This window comes from Acinonyx jubatus, chromosome B1, assembly GCF_027475565.1.
Source record: "Acinonyx jubatus isolate Ajub_Pintada_27869175 chromosome B1, VMU_Ajub_asm_v1.0, whole genome shotgun sequence".
Lineage (NCBI taxonomy): Eukaryota > Metazoa > Chordata > Mammalia > Carnivora > Felidae > Acinonyx > Acinonyx jubatus.
In genome coordinates this window covers 40,398,080-40,414,553 of record NC_069382.1, presented here as the reverse complement: position 1 = coordinate 40,414,553, position 16,474 = coordinate 40,398,080, and the positions used below count along the sequence as shown (strand labels likewise).

General features: G+C 50.3%; 1 protein-coding gene across 1 annotated transcript in view; it reads right to left on the bottom strand.

Moving 5' to 3' along the window:
• The window catches only part of SFRP1 (secreted frizzled related protein 1), a 43,572-nt gene extending 27,980 nt beyond the window's left edge, over positions 1 to 15,592 (bottom strand). Inside the window, exons 1-2 of the mRNA XM_027071150.2 lie at positions 14,796 to 15,592; positions 9,633 to 9,710 (exon numbers count right to left, since the gene is read on the bottom strand). Of these exons, the coding sequence (XP_026926951.1) occupies positions 9,633 to 9,710; positions 14,796 to 15,339 (622 nt within the window). The 5' untranslated portion in view covers positions 15,340 to 15,592. The remainder of the gene's footprint in view (positions 1 to 9,632; positions 9,711 to 14,795) is intronic.
• Between the last annotated feature and the right edge of the window lie 882 nt (positions 15,593 to 16,474).

Here is a 16,474-nt window from a genome sequence, read left to right as displayed (position 1 = left end):
AAAAAAGGCGGTAACCCTTTCCATGGGTTCCACCCTCTGGTAGAAGCAGTCACGGCTTACATGGAAGTTAGAGGCTGCCCTCTTCAGCTGCCTCACTTTCCATGTGTCAGCACCTTGCCCACAGCAGACAGCAATACTTAATGACTGATCTCCTTTCCTCCTGTAGCTGACCCCCACCTGGGGGGGGGTCCCATGGGCCCATGGCCACACTGAATGGGTAACCACCATAACACACCAGCTCATTCTAACTGCAGCTCCCTGAGGAGCAGGCCCAGTGCTGGGGACCCCCCACCTTCCCAGTGGAGTACACAGGCATCCCAAAAGCCAACTCCTCCCATCACACTTCAGCGAAGCCTTTGCGTCTCCAAGTCTCTGGCCAGGGCTGAGTCCTAACACAGGATGCCGACTTAATTGCTAGAGCTGACAAATGATATTCTCTACTTATATTTGTTTACCTGAATTAGGTTCTGTCATTTAAGAATTACTATTTGTCTGGGGTCTTGACTCCTTCCCTGGCCCTTGTCTCCTGACACCAGGAATCCCTGTCTTTACTTTCTCCATTAATCTTGTCTGAAGTTAGAATACTCATCTCCTCTCATAAAGTTCCCTGAATTTCTCCAGCCCCAACAGAAGACCCTCCCTCCTCAAGCCTGAGAGTTGAAACTGTACATGAGAGTATCTGAAGTTACCAGAGAACACGGACAAACAAGCATGGCCAAGGAAGGGCCTGCCTCGTTCACCAGATTCCTGTATTTGTTGAGGACAAAACATCAGGTCCTTGGCCTAAAGTTAAGACTGAAGGAAGCCCCGAAGGACCACAGACAAGTCCCTGGGGCCAGGAGGTAAGCGTGGCGGGCTGGAGCCACTGCCGCACAGGGGGTGCTACCAGAGGGGACTCACTCTCCAGGTGCCAGCTGTCTCTGCATGTGCTGCCACCACGGACACAGAGCTAGAGTTCCTTCCACCATAAAGCCATTTCTGAAAACTGAATGGATCTGTTTTGGAAGACACACCAGTGTGAAGTGATTTTTAAAGGGCTCACAAAGACAAGACATCCGAGGTTCTTCCAGAGGGAGATGTCCTGCGAAGCACACTGACGGACACTCTGGCAAGAGAGAGCCCGAGAAAGCCGCCTTCGTCATCCTGCCTGAGTGACACCAGTGTAGGGAAGCGGGTTCCTCGTTTTCCCTACTGCCAAAGCACTACTTTGTAATCTCTTTACAACTCACAGACACCCTTTCAGAATTTGTAAATGACTTCCCTTAATTCCTGCCCTGAAGAAATACTCCTTTATTCCCCTAAATAAATTCCCCTAAATGCAAGCCAGTAAGCATCTTCTACCTGCACCCCAATCCCCAGAGAGCTGGCCCCACACACACACACACCCACCCCTCTCACCCGGAAAGACCAACACCAGTCACTCTCAAGATTTAAACACAAGGGTGGATGCTCTCTCTGCACGTGAGCCCAGACCTCAACCCCAAACGTCCTCACAAATGACACAAACGTCACCTCTTCTCCTGGGTCCTTGCTTCCTCTCCCTGACCCACCAAGGAAGTTAGAATAAGACCTCAGTCTCAGGATCTAAGTCACAGGATGTGCCTAGGAACACCTATAAATGCAGTCCTGCAATAAGGACCCTGCCCAAGGCCAGGGTGATCTAGAAGCTCCAGACTCTGGGATCAGGACGGTCAGAGAACCAGCTGTTTATCATTCAGTAGTCCCTCCCTGAAGAGCCACTATAAACAATTACCACAATAGCTTCCTTTGAAAGACCTAGAAGGCTTTATTTCATCTCCTTTCTTTTCACTACCATTAGCTTATTCATTCAACCCTTCACTCAAACATGCCGTGGGCACTTACTACCGTGGCACCTACAGGGCCAGCTCTGCCCTCTCTATTCCAGACGGATCTCTCACCAGCAAGTAAAGCCAGAGGCCCTGGGGACACATCCGCAGCACTTTTTGCCACTACAATTCAAGCTCAGCAGAATTCACAAGGTGATTCCGCCCCCTGCCACCGCATCCTGGCCCCGGCTCCCAAATCATTCAACAGGCCCCCGCCCCCTGTCAATTTGTTACAACAAATGCCTCTTTTCCAAGAAACCTAAGCTGGCTGCTTCAGGTTCACCTCCCTTGTAACACATCACAGGCTGTTTGTGTGATGCTGATGGAAGCCATCCTGAGGCTTGCCCTCTCTGAACCAGGAAGCCCCCAGTGCCAGTGCTAAGTGGCACTGCAGTCCAGGGAGGCCCACACATGGGCCCTCCCAGTTCTTGCTCCAGGTCCTCAGGGCCATGGCGGGAGTGACAGTGCCAGTGACAGGCTGGGCCTCTTACACAGCAAAGCTATAGCTCAAATATTTATTGTATGTGTCTGGCTTTCACACGGAATTTGCAACCTGCCAGTTACCAGTGTTTACCTTGGTAGAAATTCACGGGAAATTTTCGTCTGAACAGGCCCAGAGTTTATTTTACTGCCAGATAAACAACTTTCTTTGATAAATCATCCGTGTGACAGTGTTTCTGAAAGACTAAACAAAGATTTCAAACGTAATCTATAGGCCTTTGAGAAGCCTTCCAAAGCTAATGCATGTTTAATTGGCTGCTCGAAGTAGGCTAGGGCAGGGCAAGGGCCTGACATTTCTTTGGCCATTTGTTCTCCTTTAAAAAAAAAAAAACAGATTGGAGCTCCTGGCTCATTTCTGCAAAACTGGACGGAATTCACCAATATTTAAATGCTCACTCGCTTCTCTGAACACCGCCTGTTTTTGGCTGGAGTGGGTACATCTCACAAATATCACAAGGCAAAGCAGCATTGGCTGTCCTGGAGGTACAGCCTGAGAAAAAGAGAAGTGCGGAGGGCACCACAACACACAAGGGCTTTAAAACCTTTCCTAAATAGAACCCAACAAATTATGAATAGGAAAACTCACACCAGGAATAAGATTTCTAAAAGTCACACACACACACACACACACACACACACACACACACACACACACACAAATAACCTCGGGAGCCGCGTCCTGGAGCTGCAAACAGTCAGCCCTAGCTCCCTGAGTTCTGCTGTCACAAATGTCAGGTACTCCCCCTTTGATGGTGCCTCAAGGCTATCATCAGACTAAAACCCAGATCTAACTTCTGGTATGCACAAGGTTGGTTTTTTTTTGTTTGTTGGTTTGGTTTCATTTGGTTTTGGTTTGCTTTGGTTTGGTTAACTCTAGCACCTTGAAGCTGCATAAAGCTTTTAAAGTTTTTCCAAATGGGCTTCTTAAAAGGCTCCTTCAGTTTAATTCTCTGTTAACCAGAGAATTAACCAGAACGTTCCATTCCATTTCCTAAAACATCTTTTGCCAAACAAGCTGATTTCATCCGTGCCGGAATCCTCCCACCTAGGCTAATTTCCATCCTGAAACAATTCTTTCCAATAAGAAGAGACAATAATTATTATGGATTGAGCAGCAGCCATGTTCCAGGAACTGCACACACCTGATTGACTCAAGTCTCCCTACAACACAGTAACACAGGAATCACCACTCACATTTTGCAGGTGAGGAGACACGCTCAGGGAGGTTAAGAGACTTTCTCGTGGTCGGTCAGTTTATAGGGTTGGGATTTAATCCAAGTCTGTCTGGCCCAAAGCCTATGCTCTTTCTACTGTACTACCTGCCTTTCCACAAAGTAAGCAATGACTGCTGAGGTCTTTCCACAGTGCAAGCACACATATCAGTCCATTTATATCCACAGGCTCTGAAAGCAGTGAAGGAGCACCCAAGGCCCCCTTCCCAGGGAGTTTCCCCAGCACTCCTGGCAGGACAGGAATGTGACAGGCACAGGAGTACATGAAGGAGGAAGGGTATGAAGTCTGGACTGGCTTCCCAGGTGAGTGCTGGTGGGAACAGAAGCTGTAATGGATGCCAAGCAGAGTGGCCTTGGGCAATCAAATGACTAACTCCTTTCTCTGAGTCTTATTTTTCTCAGTCCGTAAGATGAGCCCCGGACTGGCTGATCTCTGAGATTCCGTCCAGCTCAGCATGTCTTTACAATGGCAAAGGGATACGAACGAGCAATGCAGCACCCAAAGGAATGGGCCACACGTGCAGGCTGTGAATAGCCCCCTTATGTTATCTCATCCCTTCCCCCACCTTTCTTCACCCATGCCCAGAAAAGCTTCAGAGACCAGAGGTGAAGTGAAGGGTCAGTCCTCCTTGCTCCCCTTCTCCATGACAGTTTATACATACATCAAATGATAAGGAGGACATTTTGCTAAGTGAAACAAGCCAGACACAAAAGGACAAATGTTGTGGGATTCCACTTATATGAAGCACCCAGAATGGTCAAATTCATAGAGACACAGGCTGCGGGCCATGAGCGACACTTCCCATGGACTTAAAGCACCGAGTGGGTTTTCCCGCACGTGAAAATGCCTTAACAATCCCTTCCAAGTATTTACAAATCTGTATATGGGATATGTATTTTAGAGATCTTCAATGACAATAAAAAGCAGTTGTTTTCAGCCCACTGACTCCACCCCGGGGGTAACAGTGCCCTTTCCCCATGTCTATTTAATTTTACTTTAAACGAACTAGATTTCTGGATGTGAGTGCTTTTTTTTTTTTTAACATATACACATATACACTCACTCACCTAAAACAGGGCATGTACCTTTCCTTGAAATTAATTAACCTGTTGTACACAGTCGCTTGGAAAGGAGTTTTCTCCTTTTACAAAAAAAGGAGTCCAGTTTCCATATCCCTGCCATCCTGTCATTCAAATACTCATCTGACAAACTTGCATCCCATGCCGACCGTGGAGAAGAAGACACTTTTCCAGGAACTATTTAAGTACGAACAGGCCTTGTTTTGTTCATTCTACGACACGGATTATCTTCCCATTTTAACATGAGGTATATTTCCTTTGTCAGTGGTACAAAATGAATAGCGCATCTCATAATTAACGGGCATCTTACATTAGGTAAAATAAGGTGCAGGACACAGACTCTGCTCTCAAGCAGCTTACAGATGTTGCAATTACTGTGCTGGCAGCCAGCTTTCCTCACCTGCAGGAGGAAACCCAAGGTTTAGTTTGGAAAGGCTGAACTTTTTGCAAGAGATCAAATTACCCTTGGGAGTAAAACACTGTGCCTCCAAACAGCAGCACTGCCAAGACACCTTGAAAGAAGAGTAAGGCAGAGCAAGAACAAATTAGTGAAGGTTCAGGAACCTCTGAAAATATTTCTTTTCTAGGAAATACTCCCAAATGCTAACAGTGAGCGCTGATTTCTTTTCTTTCATATCTGACTCATTTTGGTGTTACAAAGTATGGTTTTACGCTTTATGAGGAAACACATAAATGGAAAAAAAAAATCCTTCCAGAAGGCAAGGAAAATTTCTGGGGGCAAAGAAATTTTTTTCCACAGCAAAAAAATACTGGGGTAAAGGACGCTGCCACCTGAACTCTCAAGCTCAAAAAAGTGGAGGAGCCAGTCCAAGAGGAAGGTCTGAATGATCTTGGCAGAAGCACCATGCACATTTCTACCAGAAAAGCTTAAGGGTGTTTACAGATACTGGAGAAGCTAGAGAGACTGGCCAGAGGTGGGGACCTAACCTCACAGCAATTATAAATCAGATCCTCACACGCCTGGGATAAGCTAACATGAAGGAAAGATGGCTATGAGTTGTTAACAGCAAGATAACTAGTGTGGCAGCTTGCAAATACTATATTGGCCTGTTTAAGAGAACGGAGCAGCAGCACCCTCTTGTCACATAGCAGGAAAAGCAGAGAGAACAAAAGGCAGAGCAGTGCGTCCTGATTTAAGCGCAGCAGGCAGGCTGGCCACCATGTTGAATTCAGAGACTCTGCACCATCTAACTTTTGGCTTTCCCACATCTGGTACTTGATCCAGGCTGATCCAGCTGCATTCCTGAGTATCAGCACACAGGTGTTTCTACTGATGCTTTTTCCCTGTTGGGGGAAAAAATGCGCTCTGAACTGAGGGGGTACAGTGCAGAGGTGGAGAGACTAGTGGCCAAGCAGACCCGCCAGAGATTTAAAAATGCACTGCCTGGGAAAGAGGTGACGGGTTGTGCACGCCCAGCTCCACGGAGGCCGCAGGAGTCTGAGGACGCATTGGCAGGAGGGCGAGTGTGTGTGCTGACCCAGAAGGAATGCACCCCCTTCTTCCTAGAGCTCACAGAGAGCCTTCCAACAACCTGATGCCTTCCCACCAGGGATGTCAGGGCCACTTAATGCAAAGTTTGATCCCTGGAGTAGGGAGTAAAACATTCTTTTTCTTCTCTGTTGTGTGTCAGCTTGCATTGCTGAATTTCTTTGTTTCCTAACTGAATCCCATCAGCGTGGCTGACTGCCTCACTTACTTGAAATGAACTGAGCTAAGAAACAAGTTTCTCAACAAGGCTGCATTCTCCAGGATGCTGAGAAGGGCAGAGCTAAGCTCAGCTCCTGCAGAGTGAAAAAAAAAAAAAAAAGATCCTATTTATTGCCTTATAAGAACATTACAAACAAAAACACCCAAAAAGTCTCTCTTGCATCCAGTTCAAAGGAGCCTGGCATACACCATACCCACCATGCTGAGGGGTTAAAGGCCTCCGTGGCAAAGCCCAATGGCTGTTCTTCTCCTAAATGAGGAAGGCAGCATGACAGAGAGTAAAAGAACTCCAGGTGGGAAAGTCCACTTATTTATGAAATAAGTGGATGTGATACGATGACTTATGGGGTCCAGGAAGACCTCAAAAATTCTCTGAACCTGAGAAGAAAATAATCTCAGGGAAAAAGGAACAATCCCAAACAACCAATCATTCAGATCTGCCAAGACCTGATTGGTTATTAAAATAAGATCTACCCCTCCCTCCCATAGGCAGTAAGCAGGTGGCTTGCTGACTCAGCAGGCAGCTACTACAGTGGGGAAAAGGATATCCATCCCCAGGTGAGGAACCTGACACCCTTGAGAGCCCTACCCTACACGGCAAGGTCAACCTTCCACATTCAAATTCCTCCTCAAAGCGTGCCTCTTTGGCCCACTTCTAGAGAATGTCTCTAGTTTGACTGGTTGCCACAAAGCCCCTAATCACCAGAATTGTGGTGAGCAAGTGGGAATGGAGGGAGGAGACCTGACGACAAGTTTAAGCTGGTAAGTTCTAGACAAAGACTCTGGGCATGAAGACATGGGTTCTCTTCCGACACCTCCTTAACATTAACTTGGCCTTGAGTTCCCACGGCCCCCTCCACAGTTGGTGAGTTATGTCATGACTCCATGATTCTCTAGAGAATCACTGATTAGTGCTTGGTCAGTGTTTAAGAAAAAAATGTTTAATTAAATTCTAATTTATTCTAAGTTAAGTATTTTTGCACATGGTATCTAGCACAGTGTTTTGTACTCAAGAAATGTTGAATGGAGGAATACATGAATCTATGAATGATCAGATACATTGAATTTGAGTTCCTGAACAGAAAGGCATAGTCAGTCAATCACCTGCACACACAGAGTTCCAGAGTTTGCCATTACTTGTCCCTCAGGAGGTGAGCCCAACAGAAGTCATATGAGCACAAAACATCATCTGATATATTACCTTTCAGAGTTTACTCTAATACGGTGTCCTGGATTTGCTGGAATATGAGGGGGCCAACTCCTAAAAGTGAGTGTGCTGATATATAATATCTGAAGAGGACCCATGAAATCAAAATGTGGCCCCTTAGGTATCCCTTGTAAGGATTCCTTGGGATCACAGCCATATCTCAACAGATTCTTTCTGCCCCAGCCATGCAGCAAAAGGCTTCTCGTCTGGGTTTACGAGAGAGTTTTCCTTTATGTCCACATGCATCTTTGGGAAGGAATCTCAGCTCCATTTGTGGAAGAAAAACTTGTTGCTAATGCAGTATGGGGCTGTGCACCCACAGACTCTACAGCAGGAGACGTACCAAGCTAGACTGGGCTTTACCACCCTCTGATGAAGCAAGGGGGTGAGCATCAAGGAGCAAATATAACTACCAGTAGGTGGAAGGGTAACCAGGGTCTGCACACATCACTGCAGGCACACTCTACAATTTCATCTGGCTACATTTAAAATGGCAAAAACAGGGGCACCTGGGTGGCTCAGTCGGTTAAGCACCCAACTCTGATTTCAGCTTTGGTCATGATCTCACGGTTCCTGAGATAGAGCCCTGAGTCGGGCTCCACACTGTTAGCACAGAACCTGCTTAGGATTCTCTCTCCCTCTCTCTCTGCCCCTCCCCTGCTCACTCATGCACACATGCACTCTTGCTCTCTCTCTGTCACACAAAGCATATTAATAAATAAACTTTAAAAAATAAATAAATAAATAGGCAATAAGAAAAAAGGTTGTGATTCAAAGACAGGAGGGAAAATGCACACCAGATTAATCTTCTTAGAGGTCCTGCGGTCCTCCAAGAACAAAGGAGGCAGAGACACCTAGTGCAGAAATAAAGCACGCAAGACATTTTCATCCTCAAGAAGCTCTCTGCGGCAAAGGATCTGAATTCTCCCACCTGGGGTCTTCAGTCATGATGACAATCCTGAGAATGTATGCGTCACTTATATGATTTCCTTCAACTTGCATGTGTAGGCCCTATTTGTGTGACTCAGGCCCAGCATTTTGCCAGAACAAGTCCCTTTCATACACTTTATTATGTTTAGTTAATGAAAACATGGAGTTGGCAGCCCCAAATGGACAAAGACTCGCATTACCTACCGTTCTGTTTCTCCTGCTAAGGAATGTTGAGAAATGCACTTTCAGTGCCAGGCTGAACCTTCCTTCAGCAAAGTGGGCCTGGCCTGAGCCAAGCCACTTTTCACCATCCATATAAAATAGAAGGAGTCGGCCCTCCAAATGGATGCGGTTGACAGCTACCTTTCCCAGAGAAGATAGTCTTGGGGTGTCAGGTCTCCTATGAGGCAGACTACAAGGAACCATCCCTGAAAGGCCCCCTGAGATCTGTTCCCCAGGCCACATACAGCACTTCCCCCTGGGGCTGCAGGTGCTGATCTAGAAGTCCCTTTTAACGCACAGTGACTTAAGAAGAAGGGAAGACAATTCCCACTACTGGAGGAATGTCAATTGTCTGTGTCAGGAAGTTGATCATGGCCCTCAGCATTGGACAACACCCTCCCTGGGTGGACACTCCCTCCCTGGGAGGACACCCCGTGTAGTCATTTCAGAGTGTGGGCAGGGTGGTGCTGACACCTAGGGGTAGGTAGAGAAAGAGCCTGTGTGGAGGGAAGACCAAGCTGTGGGCAGGACCTCCTGGGTGCACCTCCTGGAGGCATACAAGGAGTGGTGTTGTCACCTAACTCCTCTCCGTCTGCCCACAAGTCTACCTCCCTCCACTCCCAGAGAAGGTCCCCAAAAGTTGTCCAGTGATCCCTCACACAGAAGGGCCAAAGCTAAGTTTGACTTTAATAAAAACTAGCCAGCCCTCCACCCTGTCTAGATTCCCACGGGCCCAAGAACAGCAACCATTCGGGGAGAATGGACGGAGAGAATATAAAGGTCCAAAAAGATGTGTCACCGGGCTCTCTGTTCACCAGGGACACAGATCAGGAAGAACCAGGCAATGCCAAACCTCCTAGAGGCAGCCAGGGATGCTTTCTTACCAAACTCGCTCGCACAGAGATGTTCAATTATGGCTTCAGATTTCAACTCGTTGTCACACGGAGGACACACAGTTGTGCCTAGGAAAGGAAAAGAAGAGAAAGAGGAGCTGTGAGTTCCAGGGGTAGGGGTGTCTGGAAGGAGCTACCCCTGGGGAAGAGGTCAGCCCCAGGGCCAGGCTGAAAGTAGCTAAAGGTCTCCTGGAATTTCTGATGGGCAACTAGAGAATAAGAGAAGAGTCCTGAAGCCCTGGACCTAAAGTCAAACAGACATAGCTTCTTGAAAACCTGTTGAATATGGTACAACCATTTAACCCAAACTTATCCAGGGCTAGGCAGGGCGGGTCTCTGAACTCCGGTTTGAGGAGGTGTGGTGGTCCCTGGGAAACACATCTATTCCAGTTGTTTCCGGTTCTTTCTCCCCTCTCCCTTAAACATCCCTCTCTGAATCCTGCCCCCTTCCCATTCCCAAACTCCCAATAGGACAGCAGATCAATCTGAACCCCTTTCTAGGAGCCAAGAAGGAAACTCAGCCAGACTCACAAACTCCAGCCGCAGGCCCTGAACACCCCTTCCAAAAAGGCTATTGCAGTGCAAGTTCCTGCCTGCCAGGTGAGGGCTGGGGATGGGGGGGCAGTGGGGGCTGGGGACCGGGGTAGCAAGAGCTGCCAAATGGGAGAGCCGGGGGAGGGGGGCAGATGGGGGACCCTCTGAAGGAGTTTTCACAATATGGTGAAGGGCTTTGAAGAGGAGGTGTGTGTGTGGCAGGCATGAGGGCCACTGCCAGGCATTAGGCACAGGGGGAGGAGACTTCTGAGGCCAGGGCCGGAGGTCTCCCACCCAAAATACTGCTGGAGGGGATCCCTTGAAAGTAAAGTGCCTCTGTGGGAGGACAGGCAGAAAGTAGGCAGTGGAATCCCCAGAAGGGCGAGGCAGCTGCTCACCATCACCCCCACCCCCACCATCACCTATCAAACTCTAGGAGTGGAACCCACCATCTAGGAAAGCATTTTACACATTCTAAAGGCACTACACCTTGGCCAACCACCGGAGGCCAAGCCCGGCTGGAGCTGAGGAGCCCAGGAAAGCCACCCCAAGGCAAAATGGTAAGAGGTGAGGCCCTTGGTCCTCTTCCTCCCCATCCTCTCCTCTCCTGTGGCTTCCGTGGCTTCTGTGGCTTCCGTGGCAGCATCTCCTGCCTGGGAGTTCCCCTGTGGCTCAGTGAAATGGCCAAAGCTTCCCCCGATACTGACGCTGTGGAAGTTGCTGCCAAGCCCTGCCAGGCCAGGGCTGCCCCCTGGATATACCTAGTGCACAGCCGGTCACCCCCACTTCCAAGCAGGGTCCCCTCATGACCCAGCAGAGGCCACACCCCTCCACCTTCACTCTGTACCCAGGGCCGGACACCATCCACGTCCTCGGGGCAGCAAGAATCACAGCTACGCTCCAAGCAGAAGACTATGACTGTCTTTGGGCCCAGAATTTGGAAATTTGCTTTTCAGTCAGAACTTGCAATGGGGTTCTGGAGGTGGTGTTTCTGACAAAAGGAAAAACTTAGCCAGAATTTTGCATTATGGTTCTTGCTTCCATGGGGAAAAAAACAGGGAAAGGAGGGCCTACATGTTACCTATACTAGGAGTGTGAACTGTGCTTTGGGGTTTTCTTTGTTTTATTATTATCTTTTTTAAGTGGAAGTTATCATACTGAAAGTGTCTATGAATATGGTGTTCACCGAACAAGCAGCTGTGAGAATATAAAACACCATCGCCCTGGCACACCCCCATCATCTCCTCTGGACCCTCTGAGTTCCCTGATCTGACTGGCAGCTGAGGGCTCCGGAGCCAACAGGGACATTTTCTCAGTCTCATCAATTAATGTTTGACCTTCAGCGCCACTCAAGGTGGAAAGAGCTCTTGGGGTGAGCTCTGTGTGCTCTCCACAGGGCTAACCCCCATCTCAACTTTTCTTATGGCACTCTGCAGCAGCCTGATCCGGGAAGGGAGGAATGTGTAATGCAATATTAATCTGCGCCCCCTCTGGCGTGTCCTCAGGGCCCTGCAGGCTGTCTCAGTAGGAGAAATCCACCATCCATCTGAGAAGGAGAACTAAATCACTGTTGGAAGGTATACTTAAAATAACGTTTAAAGCAAAGGAACCAAAAACTGAAAGGTTTTGTGGCTCATTAATATTTTAGGGGGAGTAGAGGAGAAAGTCCAACACTGGAATTAAGATTAAGTGATTTTTCAAAAATCAATGCACACACGCACACAGCTTGCTTGCACTCTCTCTCACACACACACCGATACATACACAAACACATGCACACAATTACACACAAACACTCTCTCTCTCTCTCTCTCTCTCTCTCTCTCTCTCTCTCTCACAGACACACACACACACACAGCAGTTCTTCCCTGACCAGCTCCTTGATAACATGGAGAAAGGACCCTAAGAAAGGCTCTCGAGACACAAGGGCACCATGACCTCTGCAATCTGCAACTAAAACAGCCAGGCTGATTTAATGCACAACAGGTCTAAACAACAAAAACTAAAACTAAAACGATGTGCTCCCTCATAAAACTTAAATCAGTGAAACCTAAGCGGGAAGGAGGAACAACAGTTTATCAGCCTGGGAACGTACAGGTCTCATGTTAAGTGCAAGATTTAGAAACGACTTTCCTGGAAAGTTTATACAGTTATGCCTCTTCCGATAACAGATGTGGGTGTCGCTGGGGCATCAGCCTTTTGGAGGGAAAAGCATCTTTTCATTCATTTCTCATTGTCAAGTTTATCTTTAATAACACATGGCTGCAAAAGCCTGCCCAATATCCCAAAACATGACCAATTATGTGAACAGAAACCAGCCTAGAGCATGCAGAGATACGCATTGCTTTGAAAATTTGGTTTTAATTTCAGAGAATCAGAAGAATAAAAGTCACGCATGTGTATTTATTCTCACCCAAAAGTACCGGATCCATTCTGGAGCCACTAGCCATGTGGCAGTTTGGTCTGTGTCAACCTACCCTTACACACACACACACACTCACACACACACACACACACACACACACACAGCTCTCCCAGACCCACCTCAGCTGACAGTGGCCAGGCATCCTGGGGTGGGGGGGGAAGTCTTGTGGGACTCCCTCCACCCAAGGGCTGCAGCACTGGAGAGGAGTGGGTGCTCTCTCCGGGCAGGGCCTCTCACCATAAACACTGAGGGGAGAACCAGTCCCCAAGCCCCACACCTGACTGGTCCTCCACAGTCTGTCTCCGTTGGGCAGCTGGCCTTGGGAAGGTGACTGCCTAGGCACTACTGGGACAGAGCGGAGGGGAGAGGAGCATGGGACCGAGGCCCCTGAGGAGATAGCAGACAAGTGAAAAGAGCAGTCAAGGAGTCAAAGGCAAGACAACAATTATTCGGTATTCCTCTACTTCCACCACAGCCTTTTGAGGGGTTCTGTTAGGAGGATTCTTCCCCCTTTATAAGCAGTCCTCATCTTCCCCTCTGAAGGTGCTCCCCCAATGGGCCCCCACCTCACGTGCCTGGGCTGTCCTAGAAACAGACAACCAGGAGTGGAGCAGAGGCTGCTGGGGCAGAGCTGGGCTAATCTCCTGGCCTGTGAGGAAGGGGAGAAGGAAAATCCTGCCGGCTGCAGGGGATGGCTCCACACCCGCAGAACACAAAGTGCTTTGTTTGCTCTAGGTAATTGCTCAGCTCTTGCTCCCAAAGGGCCCGCACTTCCCCGAAGGTTAACCCTGTGCAGACACCCAGGAGGTGGGGAGCAGAGGTGCCCTGGCCACTGCAGCCAGACAGCCAGGTTTCCCACCCAGCAGGGGTCCATGCCACCCAATGCCCATCACTTTGGACCGATCTCCTCCCTCCCTAGAAGAAGCAGGAGCATTCAAGTTTGGGGCCCCCTGTCCCCATGCTACCCCCTCACTCTGGAAGAGTAAGCCCTTCAGAGGACACTTCTCTCTCAGGCATCCTTGGAGATGAGCTAAGCCAGCAAGCAGGCGGTCCCCCACCCTAAACCCCTCCTCAGCAAACCCGCAAGACATGTGCCCTGGTGCTGAGGGCACCTAGGGGCCCCCATCCCAGACTATATGCACATCTTTCAGCCTCAACTCTGCTTCTGAAGAATTCGCTCCTATAAAAGGCCACTGCACTGCATTTTTTGCTTGTTTATTTTGATTTTTTTTTTTTTTTTTTTTTTTTTTTTGCCTCTCCGGGATTTTTTTCCCTCCCACTCAAAAGCTGCCCTTTAAGTGGGAGGAATTCTGAGAGGAAGCTCAGGCCCCTCCAGGGACTGTTAGGAAAGTCTTCAATTTGCGGACCCCCACTCCCCAAGGAGAGATGAACAATGAGCTAATTACATTTTTATCTTTCTAATTACCTGAGGATTTGTGTAAATGGGAGAAGCAGGGGGTATGCAAGAATGGGAGGACCAGCTTTCCAGCCCCAACCCTCCCCAAGCAGACCACCAGAAAAGGGTGGAGAAACAGAAATCCTCAGCTTCTAAACTTTTTTTTTTTTTTCTCAGCCAGTTCTCAGCCCTCCCGGAGTTCCTAGGCCCAGTGACTAGCTCAGGAAAGCTGGAGGGAAGCGAGAGGTGTTTGGTTTTGGGGTTTTTTAATCCTCGTCGAACCTATGAAAGTAAACGAAGCTGCGCCTTAGCATTTTCTCGGCCTTTGTGGGCTTCCTACACTGTGGGTTTGGGTGTTTTCCTCCTGGGGCATCCCGTCTCGGGTGTGAAAAACTTCGATGGGGACTCGGTTCCCTCCCAGAGAGAGAAGGGCTCTCCTTTCCTGTGGAGCATAAGGCTTTGTCTCAGGTGTGGAGGCAGCGACCCTGGATCCCAGGAAGCGACGCCTGGGGCACCGCACGGAGCTTGCTTGGGGCTCAGGCGCGGCCACCGCTGCCGGCCAAGCCCGCCGTGCACCTGGGCTGGTAGAGGTGCTAAGCGACACCTCGGACTTTTTAAAACTCATTGCACAGCTTGAGAGCAACCTCCAGGGAGCACGTCCGAACTCCAGGGAGGAGCAGCGGGGCAGGGTGGGGGGAGGGGGCGGATCAGCGTGGCAGCGGCATCCTCGCGGCGGGTCCCCGGGTGCCCCGCCGGCCCGGGTCGGGGGACTCGCGCGCGTGGGAGGGGGCGGCCTGACCTTGGGGCTTGGAGGCTTCGGTGGCATTGGGCGGGGTCATGGCGATGCAGACGTCGCCCTCGGGGAACTTGTCACACTTGAGCATCTCAGGCCAGTAGAAGCCGAAGAACTGCATGACGGGCTCGCACGAGTCGCGCACGGCTTCGCAGAGCCAGCGGCACGGGTAGATGGGCCGGTCCAGGCAGACGGGCGCGAAGAGCGAGCAGAGGAAGACCTGCGTGCCGATGTGGCAGTTCTTGTTGAGCAGGGGCACCCAGCTGCTGGCCTGCTGCTTCACCTCGGCCATGGTCTCGTGCTCCAGCAGGTTGGGCAGCACCATCTTCTTGTAGCCCACGTTGTGGCACAGCCGCAGGTCCACCGGGATGTCCACGCACTGCGGCGGCTTGGTGTAGAAGCGCCCGCTCTGGTAGGAGCCGATGTCCGACTGGAAGCTCACGTAGTCGTACTCGCTGGCGGAGCCCGCGGCCAGGAGCCCGGCGGCCAGCGCCAGCAGCACGCCCGGGGCGGCCCAGCGGCGGCCCCCAGCGCCGCGCCCGCTGCCCATGCTGGTTCGGCGCACTGGCTCCCGCGACGTCGGGGCTGCCTCGGCCGCCTACCCGCGCGCGTCCCGCCGCAAACTTCCAGGGACCTCCAGGGACAAAAGGCGCCGGCCCCAGCGCTGCCCGGCTCGGCGGCCGCGCGCTCCTGCCCGGTCCTCGGCGGGTGGCGGCCCTCGGCCTGCGGCGGGCGCCGCGGCGGGAGCTCGCGCGGGGAAGGGGAGCGCGCGCGGCGGGCCGAGTGCTGCTGCCCCGGCTCCCGGACGCGCGGCGGGCTGGCTGGCGGGCGGGCGGGCGGCCGCGCGGCACTTACTCGGGAGGCTGCAGGATTCGAGTGCCCGGTGCTCCTGTTGCAAAGCCCTCGGAAACTCCCTGCGCAGCCAATCAGCTCCCGGCTGCTGCGAGCCGCACTCATTTAGCACGTCAGTCACCGGCGCAATTAACCAATCGCTTCACTTGCAAGAGGGTTCCGTTTACTAGAACTAAACCCAGGTCAACACCCCTTAAAAAACAAAACCAAAAATAAATAAATAAATAGCGGAAGAAGTGGGGGAAGGAGAGGAGAAAATGGAAGGAACGGACAGGAAAAGAAAGAGGGGCTAGATAAAAGTGTGGGGTGGATAAAGAGGACAGTCAACGCTGGTCAACTTGAGTAGGCTTGATGAAAAGCCAGGAACCTTAACAGTACTTGCAAACCCGTGACATACTGAAGAACCCCCCCCCCTTTTTTAAATACAATTTTTCCTAATTTCAAGCAGCAGCCCACCAGACAAGCAGCCCACCTCCCCGGTTTTGTCCTCTGTAGTTGCAGTACAAAGACAGACCATTTCAGACAAACCCGGGCTCAGGAAGGCTGAACCAAGAGAGGTCTGCTTTTAAATCCCCAGCCGTCCAGGTGTCCAGGCTCAGTTCGTGCAAACCCAAAGGGGAAGGTTTAAACCTTCCAGCCGCTTGCCGGTTTAAAAATGCAGCACCCTTCCAGGTGGGACAACCGGCTGGTGGCCAACCTCAGACAACACCGGAGGCAGTAGGTAACTGTCCCAATGTTGCTCAGGGTGGGAGGAAATATTTCTCACAGAGGTGTTAGCTTTAGGAGGACAGAAGAAGAAAGGAAAGGAGAAAAGAAAAGACATACTCAAGTCC